This window comes from Phoca vitulina, unplaced genomic scaffold, assembly GCF_004348235.1.
Source record: "Phoca vitulina isolate PV1807 unplaced genomic scaffold, GSC_HSeal_1.0 scaffold27, whole genome shotgun sequence".
NCBI lineage: Eukaryota > Metazoa > Chordata > Mammalia > Carnivora > Phocidae > Phoca > Phoca vitulina.
This window is the reverse complement of record NW_022589730.1, coordinates 10561592-10582514: the sequence shown is the minus strand read 5'-3', so window position 1 is coordinate 10582514 and position 20923 is coordinate 10561592. Positions and strand designations below refer to the sequence as shown.

At 33.2% G+C, this 20923-nt stretch overlaps 1 protein-coding gene across 2 annotated transcripts in view; it reads right to left on the bottom strand.

Annotated features, from left to right (window-relative positions):
- Positions 1–20923, bottom strand: part of CDH19 (cadherin 19) — a 106934-nt gene that overhangs the window by 33875 nt on the left and 52136 nt on the right. For both annotated transcript variants that reach the window (XM_032422681.1, XM_032422682.1), the window contains exons 6-9: positions 14902–15083; positions 14099–14352; positions 9737–9858; positions 660–781 (exon numbers count right to left, since the gene is read on the bottom strand). In XM_032422681.1, coding sequence (XP_032278572.1) covers positions 660–781; positions 9737–9858; positions 14099–14352; positions 14902–15083 — 680 coding nt within the window. The remainder of the gene's footprint in view (positions 1–659; positions 782–9736; positions 9859–14098; positions 14353–14901; positions 15084–20923) is intronic.

The following is a 20923-nucleotide window of genomic DNA, read 5'->3' as shown; positions in this document are numbered from 1 at the left end:
AAGGAAGGAAGGAAGGAAGGAAGGAAGGAAGGAAGGAAGGAAGGAAGAGAAAAGAAAGAAGGAAGGAAGGAAAGAAAAGGAGGGAGGGAGGGAAGGAATGAAGGAAGAAAGGGAAAAATTAATTGTGAAGTAATGGTGATGTGTTTCAAAATAAGTCTGCTCTCTATTCTTTACATATCTAGTAATTCATTTGACATAAGGTTTCTTTTATGTTGATATGTCTGATACAGTAGTTATAAGCTATAGAAAAAATTCCAGCTCATTCTCTTCATGTTTATGTTTATATATTATGTTTCCTTGTGCCATGATGAATGAAAAAATAAAAATTAACTGAAATGTGATTACTGATTCTATTGAATTGCCAAAAAAAGAACTTTTCTTTATTGTATTGGCAAAGTATAAAAGATTTACTATGAATACCCAGTGTTAGCAGATGTTTCAAACATTTGAGGAATTTGAAAGTGGAAAGCTTGAAGCTTACATTTTATTTTTTTAAAAAGAAATTTAAATTATACAGAACTCACAACATAAAAGCAGTAATTGATATAGTTAAAAGAAGCTTATTTTTATCATTTCAAAATGAGAGGAATGGTAGCAAAAGTTATTATATATAATATATGGCAATGTTTAGACATTAGCAATTTATTGCAGGTCCTTACCTGACCAGAGCCTGCATTTTCACAAACATATGTGTCATAGTATTCAGAGAACTCGGGAGCATGATCATTAACATTAAGAACTTGCACATACACAGGAACTGCAGAAATCTGTTGCACATTGTCTGCAAATTGAATAAACAGAATGAAAATAAAGAATGTTAATGCTGTCTTTAGGGGGGACAATTAAAAGGTCATGAAAATTGCATTAGAGACTGGGTGGCATATTTCTCTTTTCCTTGAATAAAAGCTACCTGAGTATAGAATCTCTATATCAATCATATATTTATCAAGAGTACAGCCTAGGAAAAAATGTTCTCAACACATTCAACTCAGCCAATACTTATCAAGTGCTTTTACCTTGCTATAGACTACAGATAGAGCTGATGAGGAAAAGTAATGAAAAAGATGGTCAGGTTCGGGGATACCTTCCTAAAATCCAGCAACTGTTGGATATATGTATATTAATGAATTTAATTCATTTAATAATGAATTATTATCCTCCCTAACTTTGCTGATAAAAACATTGAGAATTTAGTTCCACAAATTACAGATAAATGGCTGGTCTAAGGTTATAGCTGAAGTAGAAAGGGCAGTTTAAGAAGCCAGCAATAAGTGCTCTTAATGATGACATTGTTCGGTACAATTTTTAAAAATAAAAACAGACAGAGATTAAGGATCTAAATAAATTTTAAAATAAAATAAACAAATCTAGGTAAAGTTTTACGTATACATTTTAGTTGGGAGGATTTTCTTGTGAGCCAAGAAATACAGAAACTATAAAGAAATGGGAAGATATGGTTAAATACATTTTAAATGCTGCCCTCCACACCCCCCCCAAAAAAAAACAAGTAAAAAAAGCCACAACAAGAAGATACCAGTGATCTGGAAAAATGTTTGCATCAGAAGATGAAATTTTAATAGCTCTAATTTACAAATTCTGACAGTTGATATAAAAAAAAACAATTTGGGGAAATAATCACAAACCTGAAATTCATGGATGAGAAAATTCAAATGATCAATGCCAGTTTTTCAACCTCATCACTATTGATATTTTGGACTAGATAATTCTTTTTGTTTCAGGAGGCTCTCCCATGCATTGTAGGATGCTTAGCAGCATCCCTAACTTCCAGTAACTAAATGCCAATAGCATTCCCCACACTAGTTGTGACCATCAAAATTGGCTTCAGACATTGTCAAAGGTATTAGGAGGCAAAACTACCCACATCTGAAACATGCTGCTCTATCAGAATATTCACACACACTCTGGCTCACCAGAAGTGCAGATAATGATGACTTAGTCTGTGGGTTCTGTGTTAAATATGAAAAACAGAGACAGTGATGGTGGAGTACTGAGAAATAGCAGGGATGTAAACCTTTTCTGGAACCTAATCTGGTAGTAGATGGTAAGAGATAAGCTAGACATATCTTTGACCCAGTAATTCCTTTGGGAAACCTATGCTACGGTCCAAGGCACTAGTATATGCAGAGAGTATGTGTCCAATTTATTTATTCTAGAATTTTTTTTCATCTCAAATAACTGAAAATAACCCAAATGCATATCAAAAGGGAACTGAGAAATAAATTACAACCACACTATGAAATTGTGTGTGCTTATTAAAAATGAATGAGCTAATGTAATAAACATATGAATACGGTGAGCTTTAAAAATAGATTTTAATCTTGATCCTCAATTTGACAAAAATGCTTAACTACTGTTTCAGTTGCCTCTGCAAAATGGAAAAGATACTAGTAACTAACCTTATAAGAGCTGTTATAAAGATTAAATTAATTAAAACATATAAAGCATTTATAAGATTACTTAGGGTATACATAAGCAATAAATATTAAATATTATTGTTTTATTTATCTATTAATCAGCAGTGATACACACGGCATTTTGCGAAATGATAAAAAAAGCAAGTTGCCCCATAATATATTGTGTATTTGCATATCATTATTTTAAATGTTTTTTTTTTTAATTCAAAAAATGGTGTGGGAAGGTACATACAATTAAAGAGTGAGGAGAGGAAGGTTTCTTTGTTGTTTTAATGTCTTTATAATATCCTGTTCTTATGTTATTGCAAAAGAATTATATTTGCAATTGTAATTTGTATGGGCAAATACATTAAAAAAAAGGCTTAATTATCTCTGTTGAAAATAAGGGAAAAGATTTTCCCTCTTTCCTCTTCTTAAAGCATTTACTTTAGGAAACTTGTAATTTAAGTTCTATTTTTTTTAATGTATATAAACCTTTTAAAAACTGAATAAATGTCAACTTCACAACCCAGGCTTGTCTTTCTCAAGTACTGGGAGCCAACTCTTTGAAATATAATTATCAAGGAAAATGACACTCCTTTCTCCCAGTTTCTGTTGGAGGATAGGAGCCTTGTTTCAGCAAAGGCTTTGACCAAAATTCAAAACTACTTCTTGTCATAAAAATCTGAGAAATTTAGTTTTCCTTTGGATAAAGTCAGTTAGCAAAAACAGAGTGTACTATGTGTGACACATGGTGTTAAGTCTCCCTACTTGGAGGCTAGCACTTGGTTATCTTGAGAACATGATGCTTGATTTTATAATAGGGTGAAATTTCTTTCTGACTTGGAAATCTCAACAGATTCCTGTAATGCACATCAAATTCTGTTTGAATGCTTTTCAATTATAAAACTGTTTTCTCTCTATTCCACTATTATGGAGTTGTTTTTCTGGGGTGGGAGGAGCCTTTTTCTAATTGTTTTTCCAATAAATAGCAGTTGCAATTATGACAGAAATTTTAATTTCCAATTGATTAAGAATTATAATTTGCAAGGTTTATTACATACCAAAAAATCTGGCCTTTAGTATTTATCATCTTAAGACCTATCGTAAGAATTATCATCTTGAGACTCTTCTCTATTGTGTTATGCTTAGGATAAAAATAGATAAATAATACATTAAGATATAGCTATTTCTAGAGATTTCAAGATAGAATTATTCAAAAATTAAGGCTTATATTTTTTATGGCTTAAACATATAATATATACCCACAGAACAACTTTTTGCTTAAGTAATTAAAACGGAGAAAGTATTTCACACACAAATACTTTAAAAAATAGTAAGAAATTCATTTAAAGTTTTTATATTTTTCCTGGAAAATCTGTTTAAATTTAAGTTTAAATTAAAATTGTTATGACTGTACAAAACATACATATGTTTTCACAGCTTCATTTAAAAGTAGTTAGTAGTTTTATTCACTTAGCTGGCATGCTGATAAATAGCTTGGTGCTTAATTTGGGAAAGTTTCCAGGAAAGAGACTGAATACAATGAACTTCATTTCCTGGGGAAACAAATGTTAAAATGGAACATCTCTTTCCTATAATCAGCATAACTGTTACACAAAAGTTTCAAGTTATTCACCTTGTGCAGCAAGTGTTTGTAACAATTTTGTGATTCTCAGTTTTCCACCATTCAGGTTGTTTGTTCATATTACTATTGAACTTGTATGGTCAAAAATTTTTTTTAAAGATTTATTTATTTATTTTAGAGAGAGAGAGAAAGAGAGAGAGAGCAGAGGGAGAGAATCTCAAGCAGACTCCCTGCAGTGCAGAGTCCAACTTGGGGCTCGATCGCAGGACCCTGAGATCATGACCTGAGCTGAATCCAAGAATCAGACACTTAACCAAGTGAGCCACCCAGGCACCCCTCAAGCAATTATTTTTGGTATTGATACCACATTAATAAGAAATTGGCACATACAAATATTTTCTCCAAAATTGTTCTAAAATGAGTTAATGATGTGGAACAAGAAAAAATCCCATGGTGATGGGTATTAAAGAGGGCGTGTATTGAATGGAGAACTGGATGTTATATGTAAACAATGAATCACGGAACACTACATCAAAAACTAATGATGTAATGTATGATGATTAACATAACATAATAAAATAAAATTAAAGAAAAAAGTGAATCCTTAAAAAAAAAAAAAAGAAAGATAATGGTAATTACAGAACTCCTGGCATGGCATTTATGTTGCCATTCACTGTGATGGATGTACGTTAATCAACCTGTCAATTCCAAAATATATAACGAGTATTTAAAAAAAAAAAATCCCAGAGAGAGAAAGTACATGAAAATTGATTACTTGGTGTTAAAAAAGTTTCTTCTAACCAATTTTTCTTAAACTGAAACAAAAAATTCAAAAAATCTTCCCAACGATGAGTTAAATATACACTAACTTTGCGGCTTTCTGAAAATGTTTATCTAATTATATTTTATTTTGGAATTTCATTCCCCATACTGTAACTTTTCAGCTTTATAATAAAAATAATAGTGGGAATATCACCTCTTTTATCTAAAAGTACTATTTTTAATTCTAAGAAAACTGATTTAAAATGCCAGGAGCAGAACAGCATGAACTGTATAATTCCTGTACTTGATAACATTTCTAATCACTTATTTCTGAAACAGTGATTAACTTCTAAGTATTAAATTCTGTGTAAAATAAATATATTCAGTTTATTTTCAGTTTGCCTTTCACAGGCATTTACAAGTTTGTTTTCCTTGACTGCATTTTTAATCTTCTTTTATTTATAAATTATTATTATTATTGTTATTATTTTAAAGATTTATTTATTTATTTGAGAGAGAATGAGGGTGAGCACATGTGAGCATGGGCCGGGGGGGGACAGGTGGCAGAGGGAGTGAGAGAGAGAGAATCTCCAGCAGACTCCCTGTTGAATGAGGAGCCCCATGCTGGGCTGGATCCCAGGACCCTGAGATCATTACCTGAGCAGAAATCAAGAGTCAGATGTTTCACCAACTGAGCCACCCAGGCATCCCTATAAATTATTTGTTTTATTATAATACTCAAAATTTTAAGTTTAAAAATTTACTAAATTGATATTTTTTGCATCAAGTGACCAACTTCAATGTTGATCTAATCACATTTTATGAAATTCTGTATCTAAAATTACACATCTATTAAACCTCTTGTTTTATTCTATTTTGTCCCTTGAATTCACTTTGAAACCTTATTTACTTGTTTTTCCTCAAAAGAATTAAAATGTTCTCAAGTCCACTAATTTGTTGTTTTTATTTTTATTTTTTTTAAGATTTATTATTTACTTCAGAAGGAGAAGGAGAGAGCATGCATGAGCAGGGGGAGGGAGAGAATTCTCAAGCTGACTTCCCTGCTGAGTGTGGAGCCTGTGGGGCTCGATCCCAGGATCCCGAGATCTTGACCTGAGCCAAAACCTGGAGCCAGATGCTCAACTGACTATGCCACCCAGGTGACCCTAATTTATTGTTTTTAAATGTTTACATGTGTTTTATTTTGCTATCTTCAAATATAAAACAATTATTACAATATAAATATATTCTGGCTTTAATGTTTCAAGAGAAAATTTATTTTAAAAAATGTCTTTTTTAAAGATTTTTATTTATTACAGAGAGAGAGAGAGAGCACGTGCGTGCACATGCACATTCATGCACATATGTGTGTGTGGGGGGGGAGAGACAGAGGGAGAGAAACTTCAAGCTGACTCCCCACTGAGTGTGAGTCCCAGTCAGGGCTTGATCACATGACCTATGAGATCATGACCTGAGCCAAAATCACAAGCCAGATGCCTAACCGACTGAGCCACCCAGGCAGCCCCCCCCCCAAAAAAACATGCTATTAACATACTTTTGCACAATAGGACACTGTTCTTCAAAATCTATTCAAGAAGGTAATCATCTCCTAAACTCCCCTTCAATGACTATAACGTCACCAGCCACACATGATTTCATCAACAAATGAACATGGACAAACAAGAGCAACAGAATGCGATGAGCACACCTCAGAGCAGAGTCAGAACATGTATCAGAGGAGAATTTAGCTAGTATACTTATAGACATTATCAGTTGTTTGGCTCTGAGGAGGTCACACAACATGAACTGATTTAAACATTACGTTTGAGTCACTAATTGAAATACCTTTGTAATTAAACTTTATTTTTAAAGAGAAAAATAGAAAAATGAAACTTTGTTAAGATTATTGTGCATATATTTAAACCAGAAAACACCAAAAGTAAGTATCATTTCTCACATTCTCAGTAAGAAACAGTGTGGCATAGGATTAAGACAGGCTTTGGAATCAGATACAATTGTGATCAGTCCCTGGCTTCATCATTTAGGAGCTGGGCAAATAAACTGCATAAGTGTCAAATTCATCTTCTCTGAAACAGAAATAACGTTTGCTTCAAATCTGTATTAAGAGCTATAAAAATGCTACTAACTGTAGAATTTTACACAAAGTATATAGGCATATATATACTTTTATAATCATACACATATTTATATGCAATAAAAGAAATCTATTTAATAACATGTCATTCCTGAAAAGTCACCAATACTCAAAACACCTTGCAAAATATGTATTTTATAAACAAATATCTAAAAATACAAGAAGTGACAAAGCTAGAATTTTTTTCCCCTGTGAATCACAAACGGTATTCAGTTTTTATTGTCGTTGTTGTATCTTTATTTTCCTCAATATATACACCATTAGAATATCTATGGTCTTTAGTGCAAACCTATGTAATAAGTAACATTGTAAACTACAAATTGAAACAGTTCTATCGCAGTTCTATCGCCTGAATACTATATGTTCCCACACCCACTCACATATATAAATACGTTACAGAGAACATTTGGAGCCACTGTTTTCCTTAATAAGGTGAAATCTATAGATCAACTGGTAAGGAGCAATAGTTTAGAAAGATCTCAAGTCTCATCTGATTATTTCTGTTGTGCTGGTCACTGAATCTTTGGGTATCACCTCTGAACACAGTATGTAGTGAGATAATTAAACTGATTAAATAATATACTTTGTAGTATATATGCAAATATACATACATATGTTGAATTAATAATTTTTTGGGACAGTAGCTATCTTGCAACCCAGAGATTTGTGTGACTGTTTTTATTTCATTTTGTGATGCTACAATTTACTTCCACTGTCTTAAAAAAGGGTGGGGTCAACACAAAAATACTTCTAACAATGTCTCTTTAAAGATCTTCATGACAACTTTTTGATAAAAGTAATTATGGAATTAATGGGATTCAGGTATAATTGGCTTATCTTACAAACTTTTCATACCAATCACTCATTCATCCTTTTTTTCTATTCATTCATAAAATATTAGAATGTTTTTTGTCTCAGAATACACATAATACATTTTCAAGATTCTGCTTTCTAATAACTCATATTGCAGCCTAATTTAACAAAAAGTAAATGATATATTCTTACAAAAATTCCACCTTGTATATAAAATAAGCTTACAGTTTATATACATTTATTAAAACATGCTCTTGTAATAGCTAAAAAACCATTTTATAGAGAAATACATTTTTCAAAGATACCCAACCTTCCCTTGAACTGATTCGAATGCCTTTTCTCAACAGTTTTGTAAATAGTGATATTATAAATAATTTGTTCTCAGAAAACCCGATGGATAAAAGCTTCCTGCTTTTAGAATAAGCATCTTTGTGTTTTCTGACACCAAGAGCCTTGGCATTTCTTCTGTTGCAGGAGACATTTGCACCTCAGTCTTTGTTGTTAAGTTAAATGGAAAATTCAAAACCCAGACTCAGTCCTCCTGTAGTGTTTCCATAGAGCTATTCAATGCATGACAAAAAAAATGTGCAAGAGATGCTTTCCACTCCACCATATCCCCAGCCACTGCTCAATATGTAAGGAATAAGATATATGTTTAAAGGTTTAAAAAAAAAAGCCAGAAAAGTAAACGAGATTATTAAAATTTATGCAAAATCAGTTATAAAGGATGCATTCTAGAACATTTCATATTCACAAATTTAATTATTTACCCAACTACAATAAACTTATCAATTAAATAAAGGGGATGATCTTGATAATCTTTTATATTGTGTTATATCTATTCCTTTGAGCTTAAATTAGTTAATATGGTTGACTTAATACCAAATTAATTGATAATTCTGAAGACACTATCCAAGTAGTAAATTAGGATGATTTTATCTACTTCTTACACCCTGAAAATGGAATCATTTGCTTATCTCTGAGCCGAAGGCAGACGCTTAACGACTGAGCCACCCAGGCGCCCCTCGTCTGCCTATCTCTGGAAACAAAAACCAAAAACCAAAAAATAAAAAACAAAAATAAAAACACACAACAACAACTGGTCCCCACTGATTACTGAAGATGTGACTATTAGCACAGCTTCCACTGTATGTTTAATTTGAAAATGTCTGACTGTTTGTAATGCACCAGTGAATGTTTGTTGTTTGAACCCTTCATATTCTTTCCCATAGCTTCATTGAAATATGATTATTTTTAAATGCTTAAAGTTTTAAAAGGCTGTGTTGAAGTGTTACCCTGTCCCTAATGTCCAAGAGTATAGCTAACATTTTGTTCCAGAAATAGAACAAGGCACAGGCATTCTGTGTTTTATTTCTAGAATAGTCCCCTCGTGAACTAATACAGTCAGTCTAAACTGATTATGGTTAAAGGGTATGATATTACTAGTCAATTTTAAATTACTTTAAATTTAAAATTTTAATTCTCACTCATTAGGTTTACTACTCCTTGGATAGTAGTAAAAGAATGTGTAACATTAATTAAACATTTCTCTAAATTAAAAAATTTTCTCTAAGGGAAAGATTCCTATGAAATAAGTATTATAACTTCTTTCCACCTATATGTATTTTTTTAAGGGTCAATTTTTTGGGGGGGATAATGTATATAAGACTCTTTTTTCATTAAACTCATAACTTAAAAGAGAACCCATAGAAAATATATATTAAATATATCTCAGTTAAAAAATCTTTCAAAATTTATATTCAGTTTGTCATAATAAAAAATCTTAAAGTATTTTGTGGTAAGTATATAAATAAACTATAATAGGAATGAACAGACATTGGTAATCTAAAATAATAAAATAAAATACACATATATGAGTTGACATATATATAATTTAACTCCAATTCCAACAAATTTTAAGCTAGCTTCTGTCCCTACATTTGGAGATTATTGAATGGTTTAAATATATGCTTTATCAATGTGTGATCCTAAATGAGTACTTACATTTCTCTGTGGCTATAATACTTAGGTTGTACCAAGCACTAATCTCTCGATCAAGAGGGTTAGTTGTGATGATTGTGCCGTTGTCATCAATACTGAACACTTTGCTTCTGGTCATAGAATACCTGCACCAAAAAAAAAAAAAAAAAAAAGTATTCCTTAATTTTATTATTTTGTCTGTGTAACTGTGACACATAAAACCTTTTTGAGGCAATTAGACAAATTAAATGCATGCTCAATATAAGCAAATGTAATGCTGAACAATTTTTAGAAAGGTGCATGCATATATTTAAGATTCAACTCAGTGAGGGTTAAAAAGAAAAAAATTACACTAAAATGGTCTCAGATTTAAATTGATGTATGCTAAATCTAAACACATGTAATTCATTCTCAATCCCAAAAGAAAATTTTAATAAGTGAATGATTTAGCTAAAAAGAAATGGTAAAATGTCATTTGCAAAATTAAGAGAAGTATAAATAAATAGCGGTAAAAATTACTGCTTGTTAACCTTTTTTTTACCTTTGAAACAACACAAAGCATATCCTCACCCTAAACTGCTAAGTCTCTTTCCTACACCATATAGACGCTTGCTAAATGTGTACATTATATTATAATTACCTGTGCGGACATATGAGAAATGTTTGGGTTTGTTTGTTTAAAGAAAACGCTTGGATAATATTTAATAAAAATGAGATGTGTGTGTGTGTGTGTGTGTATAGATCCCCCAAAAGTAATGATAGTAGATAGAATATGCTGTTAGAATGTGCATGGAAAGAAGCCAGATAATAAAATTCCCTCATGCAAAAGCCTGAAAAATGATCTCAAACCCCACAATGAAAGGAGCCTTTGAAGTACTCAGCATGTCTTATCTGCTTGCAAATGATTAATAATAAAAATTAAAGAAGAGTAATAACTTGGGTTCAATGATGACTTCTCATTGCACGTATATTCCTGAAGACTTTGATGAGACATCAATGAGGTTTGCCATAATTATGTGGCAGGAGATGAGAATATTTTAATCTTGAATTGACAGGTCTCTAAAAATATCACACTGATTTGTAGACTGGTGTTCAGGGGAGAATTAAAATAGAAATTACAGAGAATTAAGCTTCAGAGGAATTTGGTTTTAACTCTACCCCATTTTAAAACTTTATAAGCAGTTTACTGACATATCCACAAATGGTCACATTTCCTACTAAGAGATTTGTTGACAAAGAGCAAGAGTAGTTTAACAGTTAATATTTTGTATTAAACATCTAGAATATCCTGTTTCTATAATAAGCCATTCCAAATAAAACCAATCAAATGTTTGACATAATTTTCAAATAAAAGTTTTTAAAAATCATGACCTTGTGTCATCAGTAACTAGGAAAGATGTGTGCTATACATTTGAGAAAGAGCTTGAGCTAAAAAGCTTAAAATGTGAAGTTTTGATGTTTGGTTCATTTTGGAATTCCTTTTTATGGAACTCTTCTTTCCTACAAAAATGCTGAATGAATACCATGTGACTGTGCACTGTTTTCCCATTGCCAACAGCTCTTGCCTGAATGATAAACAAATGGTTCTTCCATGCATGCTCCTCCAGACGCCTGTGCCTCTGGTTCTTAATCCTCACATGCCTCTACAAAAGTACTATTCCCACTTTACAGACAAAGCAACTGAGACACATAAGACCCAACCCCCATATACAAAAGCTGGACTTTTCCAAGTAGGCTGCAGATCCACTGGGTGTTTCAAGGATTTTTAAGGGCTTCTGTTAGAATACAGATGAAAGATGTTTAAAGACAGCCTCTTCCACAGGAGAACACTCCTGACATTCCCGAATACCCACAAAGCTCTTCCCGTTTCTCACACACATGACTACTCAGGTTATTTGTCTTTTTATGTGAATGTTGGTAGGTTCCTTGAAGGAATTTCAAGGAATTGGTCTGAATTCATGGGCTTCGAGTCATTCATAGCATTTCCCTATAATATTGTTTAATGTATGGGATCAAAAGTTGTGTTCACTTTTTTCATTTTTGGTAATGTTAATTTTTGTCCATTCTTCCCGCCCCCCCTTGGCTGTCTTGCTGAAGACTGATCAATTTCAGGTCTAATTATTGCATTCTTTCTTCATACCTGCACCTCATTTTTCTTAAACATTTACCACAAAACTTATAATTCATTTCAAGGCATATTTTCTCATGATTTTCTGCACTTAACAATGACAACAATGGCAAGAACAATTTGTTAAGCCAGTTTATCTCACCCAAGACTTACTGAAACAGACTGGGAATCTCCATACTTCGGAGAAATACCAGGTAATTCTTACATGGAAGGAAAAACTAAATAATACGAGTTATTTGAATTGTATATAATGTAATTTGTTTACTATGTGCTAATTTCTTTCCCCCAAGCAGAGAATACCCCTGAGAGTAAAATAGAATACCCTTTAATTTCCTTTGGTTTCCATATTTCTTGCCATGTAGTGAGTATTAAGGAAGATATATCACATTAAAACTCAAATTAAAATCATTTAGCATTTGATTTCAAATATGTTTTGGATCTTTTGCTCCAAACAAACAAACAAACAAAAAAATGAAGGGGGCGTACCTACTGAAATGTGTTGAAGGGGCTATTTTCATCCTAACAAACATGAAAAGCAGTCTTATTTAAAAGGCACCTCTAAATGAAACAATGTCCATAAAAGACATTTTAACAGCCGAACGCGCTAACCGATTGCGCCACAGAGACTCTGACCATAAAAGACATTTTAAAAAGTATTCTTTTGTTAGGTACTAACAAAAAATTTTAAGGAATTAATTTCAGTATAAGGTAAAAAATATTAGCTAAAATATTCTTGGTAGAAAATAAAGTAACCACCAATAGTGATACTAGAAAACTCATAACCCCTGTTAATATTTGGGTGTGGTTCACTTATTTGACTCAAAGATAGGTAATATTTTTACTGGTAGTAAATATACAACTCTAGTGATTCTGTATTATTTTCAAATCATGTCATGTTTTTAGCTATGTTCATAAGCATCATTGTCAAGCATTTATCATCTATTGTCTTAATTACACTATGATTAGATATTTAAATTGTTTCCAACACTTTATTATTATAAATAATAATATAATAAACATCTTAATCCTTAAAGCATTTTTTTTGAATTATGTATTCTTTAGTATTCTCAGAAGAACAATACATAGGTGAATAGATATACCAATTTAAAAAATCTAAAGAATTCATTTACTGGGTTATAATTATAATTTTATATATATACATATATATATAAAATTATAATTTTATATATATAAATATATAAATATAATTATAAATATATATATAATACCACACATATGCTTACATTAATTACTAAAAGTACTATTACTAAATAAGAACTATATCTACATATTAGAAGTCAGTGTTTTATGATTAGGAATTACACTGGAAAAGTGGGATCATTCCTCTGTCTCAAAAATTTAAAGAAGCTTCTTTGTATCATAGCCCCTACGAAGTGCAAAGCAGTAGCCAGCATCTTTTTTTTTTTTAAAGATTTTTATTTATTTATTTGACAGAGAGGGACACAGCGAGAGAGAGAGCACAAGCAGGGGGAGTGGGAGAGGGAGAAGCAGACCTCCCGCCGAGCAGGGAGCCCGATGCGGGGCTCGATCCCAGGACCCTGGGATCATGACCTGAGCCGAAGGCAGACGCTTAACGACTGAGCCATCCAGGCGCCCGAGTAGCCAGCATCTTAATAAATACATGGAAGTTTGTAAAATTCTCAGAACTGTGCAGTGTGGAGAACAGGTGAGTGAGGGAAGGTGGTGGAAGGAAACGTGGCAGGTTTTTATGCCTGACCAGGTCTACAGTCAAATACTGAAAAAAAATGAAAATATAGTATCTGAAAATAACAGACTAGATTAATGGATGATAAGCATTGTTTAATTGCAATACAGAAACTATTTCTAACCGACTGAATTTATTTCATTTTTACTACTTTAAGTGGTATCTTGGGAAAGCTTTCTCAATTTTTGAATATTAAGCAGTATTTAAATGGAGCGCATTTTGGTCAGCTTTGCTTCTGACTTGTCATAATCAACTGTTTCTTTTCCCTCACTACTTACCCCAAATGAGTAGAGTTGATTTCATTGAATTTTGGTTGGTGATTGCCTATTTCTTTTACAACTGCAATTGCTTATTTCACTACAACTTTATCAATAGTGAGCTCCCTGTTTTAACTGGTTTAAATTGTTGCAAACTTAATAAGTACCATATAGAGGAATACAGATTTATCTTTATTACATTTCTATGAAATTTTATTTTCAGCCTAATTTGTATTCACTCATTTATTAATACGAAGCTGGCCTCCCAAACATACCTGATAGGAGATTTCCTCTGATCTGGATCTATGGCGGAGACCATGCCTACAAATGATCCATGAGGGCTTTCTTCAAAGATTTCAAATAGGTAATATGGGAGGAGGAACACAGGAGGTTCATCTTCATCTTCCACCTGGACCCTAATGAGAGTGGTGGAAGCTTCAACATGGTATTCCATGAGCTTCTCATCAACATGGCGGTTTTTAACATTTGCTCTAATACGATATTGGTTCTGGTGCTCAAAATCCACTTTCTACAAAGAAATACAGTGTACAGAAGAAGAAATGGCTTCAGTAACCCAAGGCACTGTTTAGAAAAAAGGTTAGGTTATTAAGTCTCAGTTGCTTTTTAGTCAGATTTCGCTTCTTATGTACTTGGTTTGATCCCTCTAATATTATCATTAAGCAGCTGCATTGAAAATCCCTGTGTTTTGTTATTTATGTCTATTATAAAATGTTTTAGAATAGTAACTATATATTTTTAGGATTAAAATTTTACTTGTTTGGGCATAAATATCCTATGGAATTGAGAATTAATTTTTTTATTTAATATCTTTCCAAAACATTTGTCCTCTAAAAATCTTTAAAAGCATAATAAAATAAAAAACTGTTCTACAATAATTTGAGACTTTGTAATAACTCTGTCTCATCTCTAAGTTCCTTTGCTCCCTAAATCATAAATCACAGGTTCTCATTTCAATTACTTAATGAAGCAATAACTAACTGGCTACACAAAATAATTATATGTATTTCTGATTTGATTTTGTATTCTTCTGCAAAGTAAATATTGAAAATATATCTACCTTTTTTAATATAACTATTCCTTCTTGTGTCTCATTATGAGTAATTATGTCAAATGTTTGTGAATCATCTTCAATGCTGTAATCCATTTCTGCATTCTCTCCAATATCATTATCATATGCCATGATTTTTCCTATTGAAGTCCCAGCGGGTGCAGATTCAGAAACAGTCAAGCGGTATAAACCTTTAAAAACAAAATTCAAGATATTTCACACAAATAATAAACATAAGAAATTTCCAATTTTAGCACCCTATTTTTGTGGACTATGGGAAAACCCATACTCTCACTTTCTACCAGTTACTTTTTCTAAATCAGTATCTATCATCTATCTATCTATCTATCTATCTATCTATCTATCTATCTATCATCTATCTATCATCTATCTATCTATCATCTATCTATCTATCTCTTCTTCTTTATTTTTGTGATCTGTATTTTGTATTTCCCTAATATCCTAGTTGAGCATCTATTAATGTCTCTCAAATATAACTTAGGGAGTCTTAGCACCAGTACATATAATTCCCAAATTTCTATTCATATGTATACTTTGTTGATATTTTTGGATTTTTTTATTATATCATTCAACCATCCCAATTAAACTTGATAAAAATAGTTTTCAATTTCACTTAAGCATTCTCTGATATCTAAAGTTACTCGTAAATGTAAGTGTGGATTAGAGATGGGAGAGAATAAAGCAAACAAGTGAGCTCTAAGGGTAATAGTTTGATTTTTAGATTCTGAGCCTGAGTGCGTTGGCCATAGTGGAAATGAGGGGGAAAAAAAAAAAAAAGTGGATCCACAGGAGTTAGTGAGTGGATGAAGTAGGAAAACCATGAGCTTCTCAGATGACCCCATTGTTTTGGTCACGTGAAAACAATGGCAGTTATATTTGAAATACATAGATGTAAGTAAAAATAATCAAGCTTTGTTTCCTTTATTTTTCAGAAGTAACTTGCATAAAACTGATAAAGAGTTAGCTATTTGTAAATTATTATTTGTGGTTTATGTTAAAATGTAGGAAATAATCATATATATCAATATTCTAAAGAATGAAACTTGGGGGCCTGGATGGCTCATTTAGTTAAGCATTTGAATTCGGCTCAGGTCCTGATCTTAGGGTACTGGGATTGAGCCCCACCTAGAGTTCCATGTCCGGCTCCCTACTCAGCGAGGAGCCTGCTTCTCCCTCTGCCTCTGCCTTTCCCCACGTTCATGGTCTCTCTCTTTCTCTCTCTCTCAGATAAATTAAATCTTTAAAAGAAAAAGTGAAACTTTGTAGAATTTAGAAAAGGAGCACATAATAAAATTTTTCCTTAAAGAGATTACTGATAGAATATGGCAAGTCACTTCACAGATTGCCTTGTGAGATGTCCTCTCCTTTTTAACATGGGAGAAATGTTACTTAAAAGTTGCCAATATTTTTACTATTTTCAGGAAGTAACAGCTTAACTCTGCTGCAAAGTGGTTTTTTTTGTTTTGTTTTGTTTTTTCATTGTGGGAAAATGTATACTTGAGAAAACAGAATTTCAGGAAGTGGGAAGAGCAAGCCAAAAGGCCACAAAACCAGTGGCTGAAGTTTTCCAGCGACAGAGAGTAGGTCAATTGCCTGGTGTTGGTTTGTCCATGAACAAGGAGTATAATGCTAGTACATGATCTCCTAGAGGTAATGGAACAGGACTGGATGATGGCAAATTATTTAGGACAATGGAGGTTATATTAAGGCCTGTGACTTTTTCTCTGAATGACATGGTAAGACATTTAAGTGATATGATCTGACCTGCATTACAACAAGATCACTGAAGTTGTGTTGGAAGTCGATCAGAGGAGAACAAAAGCAGAGAGACTAGATGGGAGCCTATGGTAGTAATGGAGACAAATTAAGAGGGTAGCATGATCCAAGGTTGCAAATAAAATTGGTGAGAAATGTTCAGATTATGGATATTTTTAAAAGGTAGAGCCAACAGTATCTGCAGAGGACTAAATTTTGGATATGAGAGAAAGAACAGAGGGGAAGCTGACTTCAAAATCTTTAAACAAAGTAAGTTTCTATTATCAGGAGAGATTGTGTGTGTGTGTGTGTGTGTATGTGTGTGTGTGTGTGTGTGTACTCACAGAATACTGAAAATCAGGGACTAGCAGGAATTGTGCAGAATTGATCATCGATTCAGTCTGAGTTAGAAATTAGAATTGACCTAGATTTGACCCAGTGTAATCCAAGTTGAATTGTTTGAATTGAACTGAATTTGAATTGCATGGGTGAGATTTTGCCCTGAGCAATGTGAAGACTGGATTTGGTAGTCTTTGAAATGGGAAAAGCTGTAAAAAGAAGAGGTTTGGAGGAGGAGGCAGGCATGATCAAGAACTGAAATATATGTCAAGTTTAAATGTATATAACATATAAATGAAGATATTGAGTAGACAGTTGGATATCCACATGTGGGGTTCATTGGAGAGGCTCATACTGGGGGTATATACCTGGGAGTTGTCAGCGTAGAGGTGGCATTTAAAGTCTTGTGGCCAGATGAGAACATCAAGGAGTGAATGCAAAAGGAAGAGAAATGAGGTCCTAAGGCTTGATAGCAGAAATACACCACAGTTTACAGTATGTAGAGGTGAAGACAAAGGAAGACTATTAAAAAGTGACCAGTGAGATAGACAATAAAATACATGAGAATGGAGTAATCCTGTCAAATCCTGCTGAAAAATCACACTATATTAGGACTGAGAATCATACTATATTAGGACTGAGATTTAGTTGCACATAGATTGATAGAATTGACCAGATCAGTTTGGTCAAGTAGCATGGATGAAACTGAACTGGAGTGGGCTCCAAAGAGTTTAAAAGACAGTAAATAGGTTGATGAGTTTGACAACACTTTAAAAATTCTTTTCTCTAGGGGCGCCTGGGTGGCTCAGTCGTTAAGCGTCTGCCTTCAGCTCGGGTCATGATCCCAGGGTCCTGGGATCGAGCCCCGCATCGGGCTCCCCACTCTGCGGGAAGCCTGCTTCTCCCTCTCCCACTCCCCCTGCTTGTGTTCCCTCTCTCGCTGTGTCTCTCTCTGTCAAATAAATAAAATCTTTAAAAAAAAAAAAATTCTTTTCTCTAAAAGAAAAGAAAATGAAGCATGGTTAGCTAGATATGGAAGTGGAGTCATTAATGTATTTATTTTATTCTGTTTTTAAGATGAAAACAACAACCACATGTTTTGAATGTTAATAGTCATTAAAAGGCAGTGTGGAACCCCTTGATTGAGAGGTGAGGGGAGGTTGTACATATCAGAGGAGATATGTATTAAATATTTAAAATGAGAGGAGGATAATGGGATTACAATAAGGGAAAGCAGTTTGAACAAGAGTAAGGAGGTCAGCATGCTTCTGTTCTGGAAGAATAGTCAATATACATATTTTCACATAATTATGGTGTGGGATGGAAATAGAGAAGACTATTTTAAAGAGTGAGGTAACTTTATGGTGCTAGAATCATGTTCACCCACACTCAAATTTGAAAGTAGTAATGCTATCATCTTACATGAGGGGTCTGGGTAGCTATAAGAATTTTAGAAAGTATTTTAAATATTCTAACTTACTCAGATATTTATCAATGTATACATATATATACATTGTTATTTATAATTATAGATTGTTTATTAATGTTCATAGACATATAGTTATATATTATATGCACACATTGTTATATAATTATATATGCACACTGAAGTATATATATATGTGTGTATATATATGTATATGTATATATATATATATATAAAACAATGTTGAAGTTGAGAAAAATGAAAAGAAATAAGGATGGCAGCAGAGCTTCAAGGACATTCTTGTCTCAACAAACATTCCTTGGGGTTACTGCCTTCGTAAGTCCTCAACTTATTATTCACCTTCATCTGAATAAAACATAGACTAGATTTATTCAATATATTCACCTGCTACTTTTCTACATTTAGTATCTGGCAGTCATTTTATGAAGTCCTGGGTATTTCAGATTTAATTACACATCACCTTCTTGTCGTTAGGAGACACACTTTGTAGAGATAATACATTTTATAACATGAAGATGAAGGTCACAAACTGCTGCCTTGTTGCCTAAATTCCATCCAAAGAGGAGCTGTTTCATTGACTCATAAAGAAATGAGGACATGTGGCTTAAATTGTACAAGCTGCAATGATGTAGGATGAATAAGTTTAAAAATCCCGTGTACAGCTTAGTGACTATAGTTAATAATACTATATTGTATAATGGGAATTTACTGAGAGAACATCTCAGGTGCTCTCACCACACACACACCCCCACACAAGGTAACCATGTGAGGAGATGGATATGTTAGTTAGTTTGACTGTAGTGATGATTCTGCTATGTATATGATATCAAAACATCATGTTGTATACCTTAAATATATACCATTTTTATTTTTTAAAAAATGGCCACATTAACCTGAAAAATTTAAAATTTGACAATAGCACAGAAATAAACATCCAGATTTCTAATATTTCTTGAAAAGTCAGAAGATCTGATAACTCTGGGCCTGCCACAAATTAGCTGAACTGAATCCCGTCTGCATCATTTAGGGGTGTGTGTGTGTGTGTGTGTGTGTGTGTGTGTGTGAAACAGAGAGAGAGAGAGATCTACTTTTCTCTTTGATACATGCTTATATATTCCTCCTATCATGATAATTGCTCATGATTTCTAAAATTGCTTGTAAATGTATTTCTGTAGCTAAGACAGAATCCTCTGAGGGGGGAGGGGAATCCTAAGAAAAAAAATAATTTCTCCTAAGAATTTCACAAGAAATTCCTTCTGAAGCACACCAAGTGATTTAACTTGTATTTACAACTCAACTTATCAGAGCAGTTGGGGCCTATTCATGCTACAAAAGTAAAAGATACCCACACATATATGGCCAGTTAATTTATGATAAAGGAGCCAAAAATATGCAATAGGAAAATGTCAGTTTCTTTTTTTTATAAAGATTTTATTTATTTATTTGACAGAGAGAGACACACTGAGAGAGGGAATACAAGCAGGAGGAGTGGGAGAGGGAGAAGCAGGCTTCCCGCTGAGCAGGGAGCCCAATGCGGGGCTCGATCCCAGGACCCTGGGATCATGACCTGAGCTGAAGACAGAGGCTTAACGACTGAGCCACCCAGGTGCCCCAAAATGTCAGTTTCTTTAATAAATGGTGTTGAAAAAATTGGACAACCAAATGCAAAAGAATGCAACAGAGCCATTGTCTTAACCATATACAAAAATTAACTCAAAATGGATTAAAGACTTGAACTAAGACCTGAAACCATAAAATTCTTAGAAGAAAACACAGGCAGTTAGCTCCTTGACCTAGATGTTGGTGATTTTTTTTTTTAATCTGACACCAAAAACAAAAGCAACAAAAGAAAAAATGAGTGGACCATATCAAACTAAAAAGCTTCTGCACAGCAAAGGAAACTATCAAAAGAATGAAAAGGCAACTTACTGAATGGGAGGAAATATTTGCTAATCATATATCTGATAAGGGACTAATAGCCAAAATATATAGGAACTCATGGAACTCAGTATCAAATAATAATAATAATGGGCAGAAGATCTGAATAGACATTTTTCCAAAGAAGGCACATAGACGGCTAACAGGTACATGAGACAATGCTCTGTATCATTAATCATCAGGGAAATGCGAATCAAAACCACAATGAAATATTACCTCACACCTGTTGGAATGGCTATTATTCAAATACCAGAAATAACAAGTGTTGGTGAGGACGTGTAGAAAAGGGAACCCTTGTGCACTGTTAGTGGGAATGTAAATTGGGGCAGCCACTATGGAGAGCAGTATGGTGGTTTTTTGAAAAATTAAATGTAGAACTACCTTAGGATCCAGCAATTGCACTTCTGGGTATCCATCCGAAGAAAATGAAAACACCTATTAGAAAAGATATCTGCACTCCCATGTTCATTGCATTATTATTCACAATAGCCAAAATACGGAAACAACCTGACTGTCCATCAGTGGATGAAT